Below are 23191 nucleotides of genomic sequence, written 5' to 3'. Positions count from 1 at the left end.
ATTTTTTTTTTTTTCATTTCATTGGTGATACTCTTTATGTGCATTGTGGGGAAAAGAAGTTTAAAAACTTAGTGTGTTTTTTTCCCCAAGATATTTCCATGGAGAGAGGGTTGACTTTTAGAAATCATATCTCCACTTTGTTCTTTGTATGTTAATGGGCTGTCAGTTTGCAGGACCTTGCTTTCAGCTATATTTATTTGGTTGTTTATGTGAACAGTGATATATGTCTGTTACTAATGGGCTATAGTAATGAAAAGCACTCAGTTGATGTGGTGCTGTGTCCTATACCTACATTCACAAACATTAAAAGAATGAAACTGTAGACTTCCTGTCAAATTCCCTTTTTACTGTGCATGAGTTCAATGGTTGATGTCAAAAATAATCTCTCACTGGTATTTAGAGTCAAGACATATTTTGATATGTTTTTCTGTGAGTTGTGGAACTCATAAAGAGCAATGCTCCTCACCAGCAAAGTTTTTCTATTTCCATGCTTTTTTAGTCCATCTTCACTTCTCCTCATGTCCTTGACAACTCCCTCCTGCAGTATATGGTGTTCCTAAGCATGTTCCCTATTGCTTCCTGCCCTTCCCAAATCCCATCTACCTTTTCTCTCATCTCTAGCTCTTCTATGGCTATTTGTGTATTGATTTGCCATTCAGTCTGTTTGGATACAAGAGGTAAGTTGACTTTCCTGCCTTTCTTTCAGTTGGTGCCCTAATAGGATCCCTCTGTCAGCTGAGTCTTCAGTTTCACAAAATGTTTTGGACTTTAATCTATTTGAAATCACTTCTCCTTTGGCAGATTTAGTTGAAGCAGAGCAGTGCATCCATGAATTAATTACAAGACAGATGTCCTAATTGTATTAGGTTTGCCTCCTTAAGAAACCAGGCTAAAATTTAGGAGTCTGAGTGAGCTGAATAAATTGAAAAAAGCAGAGTAATCCACACACTAAATCTTAAAACTGAATGTTAAAACATCAGAATGTTTCTGAAAGCGACTTTGGGTTATTTGATGGAAGGGTTTTGTTCATGAAATAACATTATCATGGACAATCATTTATAATCAAGATGTGAGATTATTCACCTATTGGAATGTACAGTTTAAGTCTTTCCCCACCTCTAGTGTAAGCATTTAAAATTTTGTTTTTAATGTCATTGGTTTTTGAACATATAAGCATGGCAAGTCATGTGTAACACGGTCCCTCATACTCCATGTGTTGTTTCTTCAGTCCCTCACCTTTATTGGGAGTTTGTGCTGCAGACCCATTGGGAAGGAAGGAAGGGAAGGAAGGAGAGGAAGAAAGTGGCGGAAGGAAGGAAGTGGTGGAAGGAAGTGGCGGAAGTGGCGGAAGTGGCGGAAGTGGCGGAAGGAAGGAAGGAAGGAAGGAAGGAAGGAAGGAAGGAAGGAAGGAAGGAAGGAAGGAAGGAAGGAAGGAAGGAAGGAAGGAAGGAAGGAAGGAAGGAAGGAAGGAAGGAAGGAAGGAAGGAAGGAAGGAAGGAAATTGTAAAACAGATTTTGTAGTGTTCTTTTTCCCTTCTCTTACCCCTGACTTTAGAAATACATCTGAGGAATTTCTGCCCTTTCACCATAGCACACTTCTTTTTCATTCGTGTCAACAGTTGTTTCCAGCACGGAGCTATGAGTGAGATCAGGAAATTATGTGGCAAAACCTTTTTGCCTGGACAAGGAAAGGACAGTGTTGGAAAGACTTGTTTGGTTTGTTTTAATCTAGGGCAAGTTTTTGATTCGGGTTCACAACATGGCATCAAAAATACTTGTGCAGTAAATTTCAGGGAGATTGGAATTGGTGATAAAAGGCAGGAATTTTTAAGGATAGTGGCTTCAGTATTGGTTGAGAGCTGGAAGAAATTAGAGATGCAATCCTGTAAATCCTGAAAGGGACAAGGAAAGGAAAAAAAATTGAAAACACTATTCCAAGTGCTCAGGACTAGCTAAACCTTTTTAATTCACACTGTTTAACAAACTATGGAGAGGAAATTTAGAGCACTATGACATGGGTACCATAAGCAAAAATCTGGATAGAATGCAAAGCCCCATCAATAGTAGCACTGATTCTATGTTTGTTTGTTTTTCTTTTTAATGAAGACTTGCATTGGAAGGATTTTGAGCTGACTATTGTGAATTGTATAGTCTGCATTTCAAAAATTCTTAAATGCGTGATTTCTTTTCTGAGGATTGGTTTGTTTAGGTTTTTTTTAAGCATCAAGTAGTTAGATACACAATCCTGTAGTGAAATTTTTTATTTAAGGGCATCTTTAGGGGAACTGAGCGGGGTTGAGGTTAGGGACTAGGAAAGCCACTTGAAGTATTATGTATAAACAATTCCTTTATGCTTGATAAAACGTCTGGAACAATGGGCTGTAAAAGCTCTGCATCTGATGGTGGGATGACTCCATTGCTGTCAGCTTTTACATAGCCATCAAGGCCTCCCTATTAAGATTTTGGCTCAAACCCTGACACAGGAAATGTCAGGGCAAGTTGGGAGGTGAATCATATTAAGCTCTGCCTGGATATGTGGCAGCATGACAGTGCTGAGAGACTTGAGGTAGCTCATGCAGGTCCCTGAGCTATGCCACATGCCTCCAGAGCTTCCTGAGCTGCCTTGGGGTGGGAAGGCCTAAACCTGTTTCAGAACGTTTTCCACAGACTCTTGTATTTACAGTTTTGGTTGCAGTTCCCCAGTCCAAACTCATGTTTATAGTACATAATTGAAACTCTTTTTATTCATTCTGATGATTTGTCATAAAGATACTGAAACAATTTTTTCTTGTTTTTTTTCTAAAGCTGAGCAAACAAATCATCAAGAAGTACCTTCTATTTAGAATCCTGATCGCAGCTTATTCCAGCTGTTACAGTAGTGTCAATACTTGCATTTGACTTACTGCTCCAATTCTGTCTTTTTTAGGTGGAACCTGTCCTTTGGTAAAAGAGTGGTTTGTCTATTTTGGAAATCCTCTCAAGCAGCCGGACCTGATACAACCTGTACAACCTTCTGTTACAGGTAGATTAAAAATGTGTATTAATTTAAGCTGAAAGAACCACTTCACTGAAATGAGTTTGGACAATCCATCATATGTTTGATATGGAATTCCAGCATGACTTTGGAGAACAAGGAGCTAAAGAGCTGCATGTTTGTAGTTGCTTTTAATTGCCCTTTGTAATTATAATAGGATTCAACTTTGAGATACATGTTTTTGCTGCGTCTTGTTAAACCCAGTGCTAATTCAAACATCAGTTCTAAAATGCAGACAATTTCTTAGAAGTTCTAAATACTGCTCTGAGGCCAGGATAAGTGGTGTGTGGGTCTGTATTAAAACTTGTCCTTTAAGCTGTTTGACAGATTGTGTTAATGAGAACAGTGGAGAATGTAAAAGGAGTAATTTTTATATAATCTCTGACAACCCTGAGAGAGATTCCAGCTTTTAATTAAAAAAAAGGCTATTTCTGTGAAGCTGTTTCTGCTCTCTTAAGCCTTAAGTATATTGTGTGGTTTTATCTTCTTCCCTTTAGTAAAAAAACCACATTAATGAGCACTCTTAGTGAAACTGGAGTTATGAGAAATGTGCTACATTTATGAGGAAGTATCATACATTTCAGTGAAAAGATTGAACACTGTATATATATAATTATGTGTATATATATATATATACAATTGTATCATGCAGCATAAGTTTAGGATGGGGAGTAAACAATTTTATTATGTCAAGGGGAAAATCATTCTAAGTGTTCATTTGTCCATTCAGTTGTAGTTATCCTTGATCTCACAGCTCTCTCTCTCTCTGTCATCTGTTAGCAAATAGATCAGCAGCTCAGTGATTTTTCTAGTCTTTGACATAAAATGTATTTGTTCCACTGATATACAATAGCATTGATATCTTGTTAAGAAAAGTTACTATCTATCCAGCTTTTGGAGAGTAATTACCAGTGCATCTTCCCTCAGCATCCAGAGCCTTCTGTAGCAGTCCTTGTGCTGATCTGGTCTAAATCCAAATTCAGAAGCTGAAATGCAGGCACTTCTTTGTAAATACATAGTAAACTTTTTTTTTTGATATCCAAAGATTACACATATATCTTCATATTTGAAACTCATATATTTAATGAGAGTCTTTGAAATCAAAGATGAAGGAACACCAGTTGCTTTTTAGATATCAGCCTTTTCAAAATCCTTTTTAAAGGATTGTTCAGGAAGAAATAGGTTATATCGACAAAGAGTTTTTATTTTATATGCAGTACTTTCACTCCCCAGTACCCCGACACAATATTAGGAGAGTGTTTATCTCCTAATAAATTTGCTTTATGATGGCAAGAAATTGCTGTGAAATTTTCCAAATGGAATATGAATAAGAAGAGTGAAAATTGATCAATCTGTCCTGTGCAACTGTTTTATTTCGGCGTACAGTGGTCTGGGAACATGCTGCAAAACAAGGAAACAAAACTCAACAAAGTACAAACTGTACCTATGTTGTTACATTTCAAATTGTCTGACAAATATACTGTATTTATTGTTGTGAAATTTTCCATCCCAGATGGTAAACTTCCTTCCTCCCTTCCTGGAGAACCCACTTAATCTCATGTACTCTGGTCCTATAGCTCTGCAGACATACAACACAGAGAACGCACCTTCATGTTGACAATAAACAGGATTTTAAGTGTGTTTGTTTATAGCAACCACATAAGTGGAGTTTATAAAAACAGAATCTTCTCAGATACAATCTTTACTAACTCAGTAATGAAAGGCTGTTCAAGCAGACTATTAAAAAACGGGAGGAGGACTTTTAGTGTTTATTTTTAGTGCTCTGTTGTCATTCCTTCAGCAGACAAATATTTTTCTAAAATTTTTGCAGTCCATATTTGTATGCCTTACATTCGCTCATGCATCTTTGATTTTCCACAGCATGACTTTCTAATTCACCAAATAAGGTTCTCAACAGCACATCACATTTTTCAGACAGGGATCATATTTAGAGCTAAATTTAAAGTTGTTTTAGGAAGTTAGAGTTCAAGGCTGCCAATCAAGATCAGGTTACTCAAAAAGACAAAAAAGAATAAAAGAATGTTACCAAAAACCTGTTTGAAACACTGAAAGTGCAATTAACTTGGGAAGGCTCTTTTTTTTTTTTTTTTTTTTTGGAAAAAGATGATAACCTGATCATCAAAACTACCTTAGAACTGTACTGAGAATATATGGAAAATCCTGTCTCTCTTCCAGTTTGATTTAGATCAAAAAGTCTAAAGAAACTGTGAACTTTAAACTATAGTGTACATAATGATAAATACTTTAAATTTTGCATTGATCATAAAAAAAAAAGTATAATTCCTACTAACTTTGTGTGTGTATAAAACAGCAGAAGTACCTTGCATCTGGAAAGGTTGCAGGTTATAGATTGAATGTTATCTTTTTTAAAAAATGAAATATCGAATCCTAAAGGCAGGATGGTAAGTAAGATGATAACTTAAAATATATTTATAATATAGTATGTATTAACTATATTTTTTATTTTTGAGAAACAGTCTTCTGAATTAGCATCTGTGCTTGCATGCATTGTCTGTGTCTCTTCCTTCTAGAATGTTTCTTTTCACTTAAATGAATATGATCATGATTTACACACATTGACAGAGCAGCACTTATATTGATAAAAAATGTCACTGGCAAATCAATTTTCTTAGAAGATCCATGATCTAGGAAAATACTGTTTGACATCCATATCTTGTGAACATAGCAGCTATATTTGGTATGTCTGCAGTTTATGTGGAACGGAAAAAGTTCTAAAGTCTTTGCTGAAAATGTATAGATTCTGCTGTTCATTTTATTTCTGACAGTGCGTAGGATATTGTAGCTTCATACCAGAGTTTGGATGTACGTTCAGTATTCTAATCATTGCATCCTTCATTAATGTGTCATGAATATGTTTAAGTTCAAAATGCTGTCTCTGTCTTTAACGGTCAGATTTAATTGGCATTTGAGTTTTTTGGCCACAGTTGTTGAGAAGTTACTGTTGAATGTTCCTAGCAAGTACATTTTTATAAACTTATTTATATTGCTTGGCATTGCTTGGTATTTTACATGAGCATGTAAAAATGAAGAAGTATTGAAGTTCTATTACTGGTGTTATAAAATAAAATTTCAATAGTCATTACTTCAAATATACATTAACATTTACTATTATACATCTATATACACAGTAATTGTATGTTTAAAGTTGCTACAAATGTGAGGATCATCTTTGTTTAAGTGTTGAGTTAGATGATATAATAGAATTAATGTATTCCACAACTTTTGCATGTATTACATATCTATAAATTGATTATTGAAATTCAGACAGATGAAATAAATGTTTACATAGTCCCTTGAAGTGCTTTTGTTTTTCATGCTGCTTTCTATATGATAATGGTATTAAATGTGTGAGTATAAAGGAAAAAGGTAAAAAGTGATTTGTCCATGCTTTTTTTTTTAACTTGTGTGTTGTCTGGTTTTGTGTTTAGGCAAGTAATATCTCACTTCCATGGAGGTCTTTTTAAAGCTCCTCTTCTTGAGGTACCTGAGGACTGCAGTTGACATAGTGCTGAATATGGTTTTCACACAATTTTGTGCGTGTTGAGAGTAATTATGTTTGCATATGTTTGTGTAATTCATGGGAGATTGTGGTTCCTACAACCCCAACAGATAGTTTTATCATTACTAATCTTTATAGTAAAGATGTTTCAATTAGGTACATATAAATATGTTTTGGTGTGTTTTCCTTTTGTTACTCAGTTTTCGTTGTTTTTCAGATTAATTTACTAAATGTATAGACATGTTCAGAAAATATAATATTTCTCCTGCCTATCCAAGTAAATTTCTATTTCAGAAATGTTTTCTAATTACTGTAAATAATGTAGTGAGGATGTATGTAAAGCAGAGAACATTTTGAGGGTCTACCGTAGATGAATCTTAGATCTGCTGTGGACTACATGTATGATGGGACAGTCATTAAACTTTAGGATATTTGTTTCTTTGTTTTACTTATCTTTCATTTGATTTAATAGATTAGTCTTAGGTATTACATGGAATTTTATTACTTGAAGAAGAGAACCCTTCAGAAAAAAGTGCCTTTTGTTGGTGTGTTCCAAAAGGAGAGAGCATCAGGTTTTCTTTCCCAGAGTAAATAACTCATAATTTATCTGTACCTTTTTATTCCCAGGCACAAGTAGATGTTTCTGAAAGTATAAGAAACTGTTTATGGAAGAGATGTCTTGAATTTTTTGTTGAGTTCTCTCAATATAGATCTGTAATCTTGAATATTGACAAAGTTAATGGTTTTACTATGAAGAAGGAAGGATTTCTGTTATTAAGTATGCCCCTGGATGCAAAACAGAACTTTTCTTTTGACTCATTCTTGGCATATCTCTTCTTTTCATCTCTTCATTGTATCATCTCTTTTGATGGTGCAGAAACCGTCAAAACTATTTCAGTTTACCATGGGTACATGGGTAAACTCAAATAGTTTAAACTTACCTATGTACAGCAGTCAGGGTTGCTTAGGCTTGGTAGCAAAAGTTGTCTTTTGTTTTGTTTTGTTTTGTGTGTGTTATATTTCATTTTCTTCCTAGAAGTCAGTCTCTACTGTTCTTTTTTTTACTTAAGGCAGCAATTTCCAATATCAAAATCAGTAATGTGAGTCTTGCTGTGCTGTCTGTACTACCCCACTCACTGCCACTATTTATTTTATCTCTTTTCTGCATTTCTACCTTCAAGCAAGCAACTGTTTTTGGGGTTTTTTTCTTAATAATGCATTTAACTTAGAAATAAGGTTAGAAACTTAGGGATTTTATGATAGTAGTTCTTTTTATGGTTAAAACTTCTGTCAGGAGAGTTAGCCTTGAAAACAGTAAAGGAAACATCCATCAGGGAGATAAAGAAAGAAAATACTAACTTTTCTTCTAGTTTCCCCCTCTCCAAAGGATTAGTACCATTTGGTTAATGGGCTTTCCTGGCTAAATAAACATCATCTATGTAGATTTCAGCACCTTGTCACTTTAACCATTTATTATCACCAAGTGTTCCTAACTGGTCTGCAGCTGCTGCGTGTCACATAATAAAGGAAGAGGTGTTACCAAATGTAGCTTAATTAGTCCACATTTAAAATTCACACCTCATTTTATTTAACTACAGAAGCAGCCGTACTTTATGGTACGATTCTGTCTTTTATTGACATTCTCAGGCATAACCAGTTCTCTGTTCTGTTATTTCACGTGCCTTAGAGTTTATTTTGATAACAGATTAAATGTAATTTAAATGAGGAGCAAATTTTGCATTAGCCCACATGTGTCACAAGCTGGGAGATGGCAGCATGGGGTAAATATTAAGGATTTAGAGACAAGTATAAATGATACTAGAGAGAGTCTGGAAAGATCCATTATTCATAACTGATGACAGTTCTTTTGTGTGTGTTTGCAACAGTGTTTCATACAGTAGCCTAGGAAATGAAAAATACCAGATCGCCTTGGTTTTTGTTCCCAAACTGGAACATGCTGCAGAGGAGCCAAACCCACACAGGGCCTAGTGGAGAATGCCTGCTCTCCACCGAGTGGCATAGGTGTTCATTGAAACAGGTGATCATGAGGGAGACAGTGTGAGCATCCTTTGGGGACCCCGGTACGTTAACACCAGCAGAGAAAGAGAAAAACAGAGCTGGTGGTTCTCTGCTGAATCACTGTTTTACGATGAAGTGAGCCTCATTTAATGCTGTGCATTCCCAAGGGAAAGAACATACTTGCAGGCAAACTTCGCCCTTGCGTAGGTTAAATGCTTGCTGTCTCAAGGTTGAGTCTGTTATTGTAAGTGCTGAATGCAGTCCACTCTGCTTTAACATGCCTGTATTCAATAAATTTGGTTTAAATTACAGGCCTTTTTTTTTTGTTGGGTTTTTTTTTTCAATCACAAGTTTTGTCAAATACATTTTATTTTTGACTCTGTGGTCCTGGCAAGTGCCAAGAGCATTTCATTTCCTTTCCTGCCAGAGCAGTCATTTCCTTTCAGATTGTAATGAGGTAGACATGTTTCATCTTGTTGCTGCCAAAATAAAATAATGGATTTCTTTTGTAGGTGGAACACCTAATTTGAAAACACTGTGGCTTGCAAAAGGGCCTGACGTGGAGAAGCAGCGCTATAGTACATTTCTGGCATGCTTTCACCTTCAAGATGGGATGGAAGAACTCCAGGCTCTGGAAGCACCTGTTGCAGGATTCTGCTGCTTGCTGGCCTATCTTATGATGCAGGTAAGAGGGACAGTTGCTTTTTCCTCAGTCAGGGCTGTCAGTCCTGGTAAGTGTGAAGGAAAGTGGTTTTTGCTAGCCTGTGCTGGGCATTCCTCTTAATCCTTACTGTAGGCATAGCTGATCAAATATAATAGTACTGCATTACAGTATTTTTAATTATTCCACTTAGCGTGCACCATCCTGTTCAAGAAATACTTGGGGTTTTTAGGAGCTAATCATAACTCTCACGTGCCCATGACACAACCCCTTGGGCAGTCTAGCAGAGAGAGTATAAACTGAGGGATTTCCCCTGCTCTTTGGGACCTGTTTGCAAATTAAAGTAGCTCCTTTTGTCTTTCCTTTGTGTCATCAAAAGGAGACATTCTCTCAGGTGACTAGGCAGACTGTGCAAACAGACAATATAAATATTTAGTCAGCTCTCACTACTTTTTCATGCCTTCTTGTCAGTCTACTAATTTTCAAGCCAGAATTGAGGATATGGCTCTTCTCATTAAATTCTAAATAATAGGGGATCATTAGGTAGCACTTCTGTTATAATTCCAAATACTTGGCATTCTGCAGACTACCTTAATTGCAATAAAAAGGGACACAAGATTAAATACAATATTGCTTCATTATTTACTTTTCTCTTAGGTATTTAATATATTGTCTCTACTTGCCACATTTCAATGGTGATCTCAGAAGCAGATTTTCCTCTCTGAGGATGAGCAAATGATGCATTTATCTAATCTGATAAGCTCAGTTTCACTTGTGCTTAAACTGAACTGCATTTTGTCTTTTGTTTTGCTTTTTTAGACTTCAGTTTCCTCAGTAACAGATTTGTACTGGTGTGTGATACATGAAAACAAGTTCTCCCTGAATTTTCCTTTAATTTCCCTTCATATGTTTACTCAAACTTAGATGACATATTGAGGAAGTACATATGGGAATTACACAAATCTGTATGGGTCTTTTTTTTTTCTTTAATATTTGTATAACAGAATACAAATTGATTTTTTTTTGCAGATAATACTTATTAAACATCATTTCATGCTTTGCAGTTTCAAGTCAGCAATACCTTTTAACATACTTGAAGTGTTTTTCCTATTGGAATATAAAAATGCAGTTTAATTTATCAATATTTCATTTATTTATTGACTTATTCTGTGCATCCTTTCATAGCATTTCATGAATTATTTGAGAAGGGTTTCTTTAATGGGATTAAGAAGAGGACTAACAGGATGAAACACCTACAGAGATGTGGATTTACTGAACCTTGATCACAGGATATTAATAAAATAGAAAAAAAATACTTGTCAGGAAAATGGTTTTCAGAACTTATTATCCAATGGCCACTTGTAAACAGAGACAAAATCAGATTTACAGCTCTTGCTTTCAACAGGAGTAAGAGCAGAGAGATCACACAAAGGGCTCAGTTTGATGGAAGGTTTTTCATGGCAGTGCCAGTTTCTCAAGAACTGCCCCATTTTCCTGATTCTCTTCTGTCCTCGGAGTTGCAGTGATACAGTCTACCCTGGGAACCACACTGGGGAATTGATTTGGGGTAAAATGTTTTTCATTGCTGAGTTATTTTAAACTTTGGTTATTTCTCTGATATTGTCTGTTTGTTCTCTTGGGATGTTTGAGAGGAAAACATGAGGGCAAGAGTGTCAGTAGCCATGCTTTGAGCTGGCCATATTGCTTCCATTTGTTTTATAGCTGAGAAAACAAGGCTTGTCTAGCTGTGTTCTGACTCTTGTCTTTACACTTTGGTCTTAAACTTTTATTAGAGAAGGAAGGTGAATTGTTTCCTCAGAAATTATTTAAGCTGAGAAAATTATAGGTTGCCTTGAAGCAGGCCTGAATTCCTTCAGCTCATATGAGGGAAAATAAAATTCTTAAAAATTTCATTACTTATAACTGAATCTAAGCTAAAAATGAGGGTGTTGCAGGAACCAGCATACTAACCAACCCATCTGGCTTCCTCAGAATGTATGTGCAAGTATGTAATGAAAACTTCAGATGCATTTTTTTAAAGTAAGAAAAAAATTCCAATTAACAAACCTTAACTATGTAAAAAAAGTGTTGATATGTAAAATGTTTTTTTCAAGGGTACCTTTTAAATGTTCTCTAAATTAAGAACAAAAATAGTGAAAAAATTACAAAATATTAGAGTTGGCAAAACAGTGAATGAGTTCAAATCACACAGACAAAGGGGAATTTTCTCTTTCAATCTCCAGCAGTTTTGGATTTAATGTGACAGTGGAACTGTGATAACTCACCAAGTTTGATCACTGAATAAAATATTTCTCTGAAGAAGTGTTTTGACATTCATAAGCATTTTTGGGTGATCTGCTCTGTTAGGGAAATTTTCTTGCTGTTGTCCTTGCAAGCAATCTTTGATTTCCTTTTCTTAGGACAAAATTGTGCAGGTATTAAGAACTGTTTATAGATAAAAGTAACTTTTTCTGTTACTTCAATGTATGAAATGTACAGGTTTAGTAAACCCCTCCTGTTGCCATCTACACAAAGGTGACACCTGACTTGAATTACAGGGTAAAGTAGGGCCATTATCAGATCTTGGCAGACAGATGGAGATAATGAATACCAAGGAGCATTTTGAAAGCTTAAAATGTTTCTGATATCTCCCACATTCTTGCGCCTTATGCAAGATTTAACAGCATCATATTGGAGAAAGTATTTTACAGTGGGACAAGCAGTGAGCCTTGATTTACCAAAAAAAAAAAAAAATCTGAATCGACATTGAATGATTTTTATCCTATGAAAAGAAAGGCAATGCAGAGTTTTTGGCAGCCTCTTAAGTGTTCTGTACACCCACAATGCACATTTCCACATTTTGCAAGAGAAACCTTCCTCAAGTTCCAATTGCTAAGGAATTGTAATGCTCTGTGGATCTCACCTTGGAGCTCTCTGTATATCTTCGAGTGCTGTTACAGATGTGGTCTTGGTGCACTTGTGTAATATACAGTGTTTTCTAAGAGGAAGGAAAGGAGTAGAACTCGACTGGTACTGTCATGGAGTCATGCCAGCTGCTCTCAAGGTGCTGTTTTTCTTCTAAGCTGATCATGTGCCTCTGCAACATCTCAACACTTTTTCACAGTAGAAGTGTCCATTCCCCCTTTACTGATAGAAGTGAACTCTTACGTCAATATAGACTTGTCATTTCCTTTTCCCCACTTGAACATTTTAGGTTTTAGTTTTCCCTGCTTCCATATGTAGCCTTAAAACTGGAAAGAAATTAAATATGTTTTGATAAATCCTGAAATTTAGGTTAAAATAGGTAACTGAAATATTTTAGAATATTTTGACATTTCTAACAGAAAAATGTGTAAGCAATTTTTAAAATTCCTGATGGTCATCATATGTGTGGCTCATTGAGGTGGTTTTTGTCCTATGTCTTGATTATAAAGAAATTTTTTTTAAAGTCTTCTTTTTTTTTTTTTAAACTATGCTTGATGTAACAGAGAAGGAGAAATTTCCTGTTATTAATAAACTCCAAGGGAAGGGGAGAAAGGAAAAATGAAGGGTGGGCATTTTGTTTGGTGTGTGGAAATCCACGTGTATACACTATACACAAGCATTGGGGTATGCATGTCATTCAAGCTGTGAAAGAAAGTATTTTGTTCCCTGTGAGCTTTCCTACATGATGCATTCGTTGTGGTCATCATTATGTGAGGTCACTGTTCCAAGTTTGATGTGCTTGAGCAAGACGATTCAATTTTCAGAAAGGTCCTCTTCAGAGCCTTCAGATAATGTGTCATTTTTTCATCTGTTTTAGGTCAGTAGCCTCTCTCTGGAGGACTTAAATGCATTTCTGGCACTCATTCTCTGCCTCAAAGGGAAATCAGCAGCTCAACTGACAGGCCTGCAGGTATGGACTGGAATAATTGTGTAGCATGAAATACTCATGGAAACATTGTGATGAATGTTTTGGGGGTAAATCATTCTACATTAGGTTTTTTACAGATACAGGAGCTAAGGGTCAAGGTAAATATGTAGGCTTTTCATGTGCTGCATTTTGTGTGAATACTTATATTTGTTAATCATACAAAAAAATAAAATGGAAGGGACATTTTGTAGTGGTTGCAGTCCTAGAGTGAGCAAATTATTCTCAGATTTCTTCATTCCTTAGCTTCCAGACTTCCATGTGATGAAAAATCGGTAACGTGAATCCTGACATACAACATTGCTTCAATTTTTTTAACTGAGGAGGATTTTGGTTTTGGACGTGAGTTGTATGAAAATCTCTAGATTAAATGAAATTTTGGTATTACTGCTTGAGGGAGAATATAAACAATATAAACCTAACCAGAAAAAAGTTACCTAATGTGACTCACTTCAGTGAAAACCATTTGAATCACACTGTTCTGTAACTATTTGGAAGATCTTTTAAATATTTTATATATACTCCACACAAATCTGTTTTTTTCCTTTCTCATCTTCTGCCTTTCCATGTGCGGATTGAAGGTTCCTAGATGGTTGTTGCAGAAGAACCATTTAAAAAGGTCTCCCTGCATATGAAATTATGCCAGAGTATTTTTGATTTCATAGCCTGAAATTGCAATCAAAGTATTAGCAATGTCTGTGTAGCACAGACTCCACATGTCAATTCCTATTTGAGTTGTGGGTTTACATAAAAGTAAGTAGGAAAGGGTTAGAAATGGTTAGAACCTTAACATATCTTTATTCTGTAAATCTTGCTTGTATTTCCAATAAATTCCCTATGTTTCTTTGTACAGTCCATGAGAGAATTTTGACGGTACTTTTTTGTTGATCTCAAGGTAATGCTCCTATTACTAACCACTTGTTTCTAGTGCACAAGTACCAAAATAACAAAACCAGTGTGATTCCAGTTCCATTATTTGATTCCTTATACCAGATGAAGTCCAGGCTCCTACAAGTTTCTTCAAGGTTATCACGAATTTGATTTGTAGCTGACTGTGTAACAAAAAAGAAGCAATGAAATGAAGGCAATATGGAACACAGCAGAAATGTAGGATTTATTTCTGTCAGATACATTACTGCACATAGTGTTGCACTCAGCATTGGGAGGATCAGTACTCAAGTCTGCATGGCAGTCATTCAGCAACAGCATAAAAGAAATCAAGCCCAAGCAGGAAGTGTTGAAACAACTTGTTTATAGATGCATTTACAGGGATTGTTACATAAGTTTCTAAAGTGCCTTAGAGTTTATTCAGCTTGAATTAGAGGTCTTTGTTTGATTCGTTTGTGTTGTGGCTCTTTGGAAATACAAATCTGCATCCAAACGTATAACGTTTATCAACATATGCTACTTATCAGCATTGTGCTGATTGAAAGTTGTTCATAAGATTTTGTAATTTACTCACAAAGCTTATGGCAGATCAGCTGTGCACACAGAAGTGCAGGAAGTGTGAAGCTGGTCGTACACAGTCATGTATCACTTTATGAAATGGACAGAATGTTGTTGGAATTGACTTCTGCCATTGGCAACTCCTTTCCAAAGTTATGTCATTCTGCTGCTTATATAAGCACTTCATGCACTGTCCCAAAATGCCTTCTGCTGTGCTAGAAACCAACACAATGGTTGGTTTCTATCCATGTAACACAGCTGAAATTTTTTGTATCAGGCCACTTTGTAGATCATCTCCTTGTCTTATTCTATCAAAATTCACGGTGGTGCCTTTGGTAATAGTTTGAGCCAGAATAAATCCTTCTGAAGGGAATAGCGAGGAAAGATTTTGGTCTCTTTCTCTTCTGAGGTTGTGAATACGTAAATAAGAGTTTAAAAACTCTTTCCCTCATTGCCTTCAAATGAACCTCTTTTCTTGTGTTTTCATGACCTGAATTTCCCTGTGGAAAAAAAGTTGCTGTTTCTCAGTGGTATGTGTATCTGTGTCCTGTCAAGCTGTATCAAGAATAGAGAACTTAATGATGTCCTGGGAATTCTCTCTTGAAAGGGCAGGGGACTAAATAAATAGAATATATTATCCAAATATTATAAGAATAATGATCAGTAAAGCAAGATTTCTGAGAATTACCATTCATGCATCTAATTTTCAAGATCCTTTCTCAGAATAGCTTAAACAGTTTTTATTCATTACTGTGTTTATTTAGGCATTTTACAAACTTGAGTTATGCTCAATAGTTATTGAGTTATTGTAATAGTTAGTGAATAAGGTATCAATAGGTATTTAACAGCTTAATTTTCTATATATTTGTGTTTAAAATCAAAGGATCCAAGTGCAATGACTTACACTAACATGTGGTTGAATAATAAATGGAGTTTACAGTAAGAAATCAGGAATAGAGTTTAATCTGTTTACCATAGTTTTTGTTCTCCATTGAAAAGTTAAAAGCAATCCCTAGAAACAGCTAAATCACAGAGCTTCCAAAGAAAATGGTAAAATTAGTCAGTATCTGCAAAATTTTATGAAGATATTTTCTTATTTGCAATATTGGACTTACCATTATAGTATTATTTAAATGTAGAAAAAAATGTTTATTTATTGTAAATATTTCTTTGAAGAACACTAATTTGTTTTTAAAAAAAAGTCAATTAGCAAATATGTTCTAGCAGAATACTTAACTTCCACTATGAAATATGAGAGGAAATATAAATGGAGCCCATTCTGATGGAATTAAGAGAGCGCTTCAGCCTTCCCTTTCAAATCTACTTTCTAATATGCTGTCCATATTTCAGAGTTAATAAGATCCATAAATCCACAAGTCTGTGAAACAGAAAAGTCTACTTTGAATAAAGTGGGTTAAAGCCATAAAAAATATAGTTTATCTCATGCTGAAAGAAAGTGGGCTGTGAACATGTAACAACACTGTACATTAAATATTACTTTCTGAGAATAACATAATGTTTATACATGAAGATTTGATTATTTTTCAAGATCAATGGTTTCAAAATGCCAAAATGTGCACACGATAAAAAAGACATTTTTCTGGTTAGATTTTTTTCTAGTTTTCTTGTGGTGCCCCCCCTTATATGGTAGATTAGCATTCTACTTTGCCCAAGCCTCCCATAGAGCTTAGACATAAGGTCAGAATTAAATTTTGGACCCCAGGTTGTCTAGTTCCCTTCTTTCTATTTTAATCTGGTGTGTGGTGTTGGCAAAAAGCCCAGAGAGTCATCAGTCTAACTTTTGGCCATTGCAGAGAAAAAGAGGCACCAGCAGTTGTGCTTCCAGACTTGTTTCTTATATTGTGCTGGGCCTGGTTTACAAGTGCAATTACAATAATGCATGTCAAATATAGCCCAAACAGGAAAAACCATAATGACTTATAAACACAATTACATTTTTCTAAGATTTCTCTAAATATGTGACAATATTAAAAAATTGTATTGGAGGTGTAAAGCTGTGAATCACATCTTTTCTGAAAGTCGTGACCAAAGATGAAATGGAAAAATTTGGTTAAAAAGGAAATAAAAACTGGAAATCAGTAGATTAATTTTGGGTCCTGATAAATTATTTTAGAAGTGAAATGTATGTCAGCAAATGGGAAATCAAAGTTAATAGCAGGTGTGTGGGTGGACATACACATCACGGCTGGAATTTAGGGCATTTGCAAACCCTTGATAGCTTGCTTTAAAATGTCCCATTTTGCCAGAATATCTGCTTAAGAGTAATAACATCTTTTGTCCTGCTTGTAAAAGGAGCAGTTTGGCTGCGTATATATGAGATATAAGACAGTCTAGCACGGAAATATATTCCTTCAATTTTTAAAGAGCTATTTGGTATTTAAAATTGTTATTGATGTGAAATTAGTGCAATCATTTTAGATGAAATTATAAGATTCAGAGACTCTTCGCAGCTTGGTTGCAAATGAACTTTCACACAATATGTATTAGGTATTATTTAATTAGCTTTTGGAATAATAATAATAAGAAGTACTCAGCAAACTCAGCAAACTAGCTTGAAAGCTGGAAATAGCTTTAGAAAGAATTTTAGTTGCACAGAATTTTTGACTATTTTTCATTGTGCAGTGTCATGGAAGCTAAATTACTTTGGTTTTCCTTGGTATTGTACCAATATTACACAAGGAACTTTTCTCTGAATATTTTCCTGAGGGATACTTGGCCACATCCATGTAAAATATCACTATGTTTTAGAGTCATAAGTAGTAGTGTAGATGTCTTGGTTGGGATCCCTCAGATTTAAAAGATCTTGCTACCTCTATTCTGTGTTTTTTCTTCTGTGCCATGCCGACAGAAAGACATAAATAATACCCGTATTCTGAAGACTCAATAATTTCAGTCTCCTGATGTGTTGGCAAGCCAAGCTATGTTTGTCAACACCATTATGTGTGATATTTTCCAAACAGACCCCAAACACCCTTTGTGAGCTATCTGTCTTTTTCAAAATATGATTATTGAAAAAAATCCTTTTTTCCTCCAGGGAGTGTATGTTTGTGTCTGTGTGACTGTTTTCTAATTAATATTTGCTTGAAGTCTAATTGAATTGAGTGAAACATAAAATGCAAGTAAGAATATTGTAAAGGTCTTAGGGATAAACCCTTCTTATATACAAAGGACCCACTTCTGTAATGTACATTAGTATTAACTAAAATGGAATTCGAGTGCATTCCCAGATGCTTTACTGAATCAGGGTTCATATTCCCTCAAAATTTGCATCTGTCAAAAGTATTTTAAAAATTATAGGCGGGATTGTAACTGGCAGGTGGTGTAGAGCAGGGGGAATTGAGGTGATTTGCTGATCTTGGCATTGCTTCCCAGCCCATTTTCTCATCTGCAGTCTTTAGGTTTCCTCAGTGTTCTGGGCTAATCTGGAACTAAAGTGCAGCAGTATGGAATGTGATTTCAAGTTGGAATTGGTTCAGTCCCTGTTCAAAATTAGAAATATTCTTCTCATATACTCAAGATCTTAAATGAACCAGTCAAAATACAGCAATTCCACTGCACTTACATGGGTCAAGCGTTAGTGCAAATATAATTATGTTTCAGGAGCTGTAGTTATGCTCTGCTTATAGCACTTTTCAAAGGCCCATCTCTAAATTTGTGGCTATTTTCATAAGCATCTTTTGAAGTTCTGAATAAAGTTTTAGTAGTCTATTGACAACTAGCTCTACCTTTTTTTGGCTGCTGTTGGTTCATAACCGTATTAAAAAGAAATCTTGGGCATAACTAACCCACTGAACTTGCTGACATGGTTGGTGTTCTGCCTCACTCTTCCCATTTTCTTCTTGACAAAATTTGTGATATTTATTAGTATTATTAGAGTCTATTTTCCTGAACATTTTTTGCAGTTGATGTGAGCCCCAATGCCAGAATTCACATAGCTGTGTAAATTTTATTATATGAAACTGGCACAAATACAAACCACAGCATAACTAGATCACAGAACTGTCAAGGTTGGAAAAGGCCTCCAAGATCATGTAGCCCAACCATCAGCCCAGCACCACCATATTTACCCCTAAACAACGTCCCCAAGTGCCATCATCAGATGCTTCTTGAACACTTCCAGAGGTGGCGACTTCACCACCTTCCTGGGCAAATTACTCCAGTGTCTAACCACTCTTACAGTGAAAAAAAATTTCCTATTATCTAGCCTGTATCTCTACTGTGCAGTTTAGGGCCATTTGCCTCTCATCCTTTCACTTTGAAGCATGGCAGAAGTGACCAATCCCCACCTCACTACAGACTCCTTTCAGGTAGCCGTAAAGAGCTGAGTTGTAGGTCATCTCTTCTACTTTGTGAAAAAAATTAATTTGTTTAGATGGATTCAGTTTGTCCAGGGAGAAAATCTTGCTCAAGGTTTTGAGCAAGGGTCTTAAAAAGAGGATTTTTATGATTTTATTCCTTTGCGGAAGATAGTCTTGCATTTTTCTGCATAATTGTATAAAGTTTGCTGTGCGTTTCTGTGAGTTTTCCCCTTTACTGTCCTGTAGCTCATAATTAGCAGTTTCAGCAACATGGAAAGAGCAGCAATGTTTCAGTTATAAATTGCTTTTAGACTGTATATAGGGTAAAGAATATTTCAGGATGCTTGAGGTAAAAGACACTCTGGAATTTCAGATAACAAAATTGCTGTTAATTTTTAATCCATGGCAAATAATGTTGCAGGAAGTGAAACATGTTTGTCAGTAGTGAGGGTAATAAAGCTCTCCCAAAATATCAAGCAAACTGACAGCTTTGAAAAAGTCAGAGATAACTTATTATAGAGAGGGGAAAATAAATATTTCTGGTATCAATTGGCATTTTCCTGCCAAGTTTGTGTTGGTCAAAGTGTACGTTTACTTCTGAGTTCAATAGTTAGCACTTGCTTGCATATTGTATGCTGGAAGGAGCCAGCAGCCCATGAAGGCTGGAGGTGGTGTTTGCATGGCGTAGGTGGGGTTGCTTCCCGCTGCCTTTGAGGGTGACCTGTGTCCCCCAGGGCAGGTGACATCCAGGGGCTGGAGCAGGGAGGGAATGGAGCTGTCGGGAAGCGGTGGCACACGCGCACCTGCCCATCATCTGTTTGGGGCCGCCTGCACCTGCCCAAACCAGAGGCACCTGCCTCTGTCACACCCAAACAGGAATGCGAGCTGCACATCTGTCCGGGCTTTCCCTGGAAACAGAAGCAGATGGCTGTGTGCAGCTTCAGAGAAGCCAAGTGTGAGCTGAAATGAGCTGCTTGGAGGTGGATGCATTTATAGGCGTGTGGTTGCAGTGCTTTGCTGGACGTACTGGAGGTTTTCAAATTACTGTAGTAGAAATGTTCATCTGAAAGGTATCAGAAACGGCAAGAACTGATTTGTTCCCTTTCTTTTCAAGTGTATTCTTGATTGACAGTGGCCACTGTCCAGGGGTTAAAAGTCAAGACAGTGTCCAGTTCCTATCTGTTGCTTCTTTTATGACTTTGGTCAAATTGTTCAGTTCTTTCTTGTATTTTAGTTCTTGCTTGTAACAATAGTCTCAGGAATATAAGTTTTTTAGCCAAAATTGCTGTGTGAAAGTGAACTTTTAATATGTTAACATTAATATTGATGCATGCATATATTCTCCCCTTCATCTTTGTTTTGGGGTTATTTCACTTGATGTTCACTGAGAAACAGCTGAGATGTGGTTGAAGGAACTTTTTATAAAGAAATGGAGCTGTGTTAAGAGAAAAGTGATAAAAATACATTATAATATCCCTTACCAGCATTATTTTTTAGCATCCAAAGACATCACCACTTGTTAAGACATTCTAATCCCAGTGTTACGTGTGAGGCAGGAACAAACAGGGACGATAAACACCAAATGTGTAAAGGTAGTTGTGTATTACCTCCAAAGAAAATTAGTGATGTATGCAGAGATTTAGTTAATTGCTTATAATCTCATCAGCATGTTTAACTTTCTAGCAAAATCATAAATTTTATGTTGTATTTGTACCCTGAGGCTCCAGTACAATAGAGGAATAGTTCAGGCTAGGAGCAATGGTTAGTAGTATTTTTCAATTACAAGAGGCTGAAAGCATAGTGGTGTTCTGCAGGAAGTTTATTTTGGCACAGCACCTTCTGCATTAAAAAAAAAAAGGTACCCTTTGTTTTAAAATGGCTGCAGATCAGTTCCTGAGGCTGAAATGTTATCAGCAAAGTGCCTGCAGAGTCCAGTGCTGGCTGAAGGGCTGCAATGCCAAAGTTTGGCTTATTACAGAGCATGCATTTTCTTTAAAACAGCATTCTTCTCTGTATTCAATAAGTCTTTAACAATGGCCAAGTTACTCTCACATAAACTCTTTCTCTGTTTATTTTTAATTTGCTCTGACATAGTGCTAATACAAGAAAATGTAGAATACTACCTGTAAATCATTTTATTTTCTTTAAAACCTATATTTTAAAGAAAATTTAGTAGTCAGTTCTTCAATAGCTCAGAACACCATCTTTATGCAACAGGTGTGTGCACCAAACAAGGATTCTCTAATTTCTCTGTATGTATTCATCTAAACCACAGCACAGGGTTGGCATTCTTGTGCCAAATGCAGCAGCTTTCAAGCTGTGTATGGCAATATTCCATTTTGAAATGAATAGGTGTTCTGGAAGTGGATACTCTACTGTAGCTTAGTTTCAAATGAAATCCTGATCTCTTGAAACATCCCTGATCACAAGTTACAGTTTGTCAGTTTCCTTCACAGGTCATCTGAAATGCTGCTGCGTGACTCATTTGATTTGTCTTGGAGCTCAGGATTGTCATGAAATAGAAGTAGACAAGTTCTTCTTTTCCTCCTCAACCTATGGACTTAACACCTAGAAAATTCCTTAGCCAGAACTGTTTGCTGTGACCCATATCACTTCAAAGGGTGAACCGCAGTATCAACAATCTTACTGCGCAGCTGCTTTGCAATACAAAGAAAGTCAAGGGGAAAAAAAAAACAACCTACAAAACGTATATTGCACTGGCAAACAATATTGCTCTACTGGAATTCTCTACACAAGGTATCTTGGTTTAATGACAGTTTTATTTGAAGAGCTTATGCACATTATATGGCATGAATAACAGCTGTGATAATGTTTCTGGAAGCTGCAGTGCTGCAGACGTGCTAAATTTTGCCAGATCTAATTCTTCTGAAATTCACTGATCTTTCTGTTGGTTGCAGTGCGAAATAAAACAGACCCTTAAGAAACATAAACTCAAACATCTTAAGAGAGGGGGTGGTCCTACGTTAGGACAATTGAATAAATCTTGAACTTCCACTCTGAATCTTGGGATAAAATAAAGAATATGATTTTTAAGGTTGGCTAATTAAGCCTGGGACAATTGTAGCAGCGAACTGAGCAGTTGCAGGCCTAAGCAGCTGTCATTTGCCAGTGGAGTCTGAGGCTGTGGAAGGACAGCCTAGATCAGCACAGGCAACCAAGCACACTGCCCAGTAGTTCTGTTGGTGGCAGAATTATTACACCTAAAACTATGTTCCGTTGACTAGTCCTCTGATTAAACAAAGGGATAGTGCTGGATTAAGGCGGGGATAAGGACTTCAGATCAGGAGTATGGTCAGGATGAGACAGCAGCAAATGAAGACCCTCATTTTGAAGATTTTGGTAATGGAGCTAGACAGTGTAGAGTAGAATACAGAAATACATAGTGTCAGAAAGTAAAAAAGTGGAAAAACTTTGGTGTTTGAAGGCTTACAATGGAAAGTTACTGGGAGAGAAGGGACCTTTTGCATGCTTTCTAAATGTTTTCTCTGTGTCCCCTAATAACGTTTGAATGTGTTGGCCAATATCAGCTGCATTTGACAGAAATGTAGGAGTCTGGGACAGCAATACTTACTGCTGGCTTTTTTAAATAGGCAGCAGGGAAGATGGAGAAGGCACTCTAAGTTGCACAACAGGATGAAACTTTATTATGGCATCACTTTTATTAGGGCATCCATGCAAGAGGGAGACATCATTACAGAGGGCTACAAGAATTTTCAGAGTCCCTAAGAATTAAATTGTGTTTCCCTACCAACTAAATTCAACACTGTCCATGTGATGGAAAGGTGAGGAGGTTCGAAGATAAGTATGTATCCAAAAACATGAACAAATATTTAAGACACTAAAAATTCAAATCTGTTCACATTTGTAGAAGGGTTATGGCTTCTGGCTGGAGACAGTCAGATGGTTAGCTTAGTGATTATAATTCAAAATTGATATCAACATTCTGTAGATGTCACAGGCATTATGGACTGTCACTAGCACTTTAGATCAGAGTGAGCAGTTGTGGCTAAAATACGGGAAGTAATGTTTCAGTCATCTCAAGAAATGATATGTAATCTTTTGGGAACTGAAGGAAATTTTTTTCTAGTTGTAAATTGGTTAGCAGTAGTATTTTTGTATTATTATTTGTAGAGTGCTTAATGGTAAAAGCAATTTTTAATTTTTGTTTCTAAGTTTACTTCAGTGGTGGTTTTGGCTTAATGTAAATATGAGTGTTGATCCACAGAGAGGTATCATTTTA

At 36.2% G+C, this 23191-nt stretch overlaps 1 protein-coding gene across 4 annotated transcripts in view; it reads left to right on the top strand.

The window, feature by feature from the left end:
- FAM120B (family with sequence similarity 120 member B) overlaps positions 1-23191 on the top strand; it is a 49116-nt gene that overhangs the window by 10474 nt on the left and 15451 nt on the right. For all 4 annotated transcript variants that reach the window (XM_064413918.1, XM_064413920.1, XM_064413919.1 and 1 more), the window contains exons 4-6: positions 2927-3022; positions 9107-9279; positions 13058-13150. In XM_064413918.1, coding sequence (XP_064269988.1) covers positions 2927-3022; positions 9107-9279; positions 13058-13150 — 362 coding nt within the window. The remainder of the gene's footprint in view (positions 1-2926; positions 3023-9106; positions 9280-13057; positions 13151-23191) is intronic.

The sequence above is a fragment of the Passer domesticus genome, chromosome 3 (assembly GCF_036417665.1).
Source record: "Passer domesticus isolate bPasDom1 chromosome 3, bPasDom1.hap1, whole genome shotgun sequence".
NCBI classification, from domain to species: Eukaryota; Metazoa; Chordata; class Aves; order Passeriformes; family Passeridae; genus Passer; species Passer domesticus.
The sequence above is the reverse complement of the archived record's forward strand: the minus strand, read 5'-3'. Positions and strand labels throughout refer to the sequence as shown.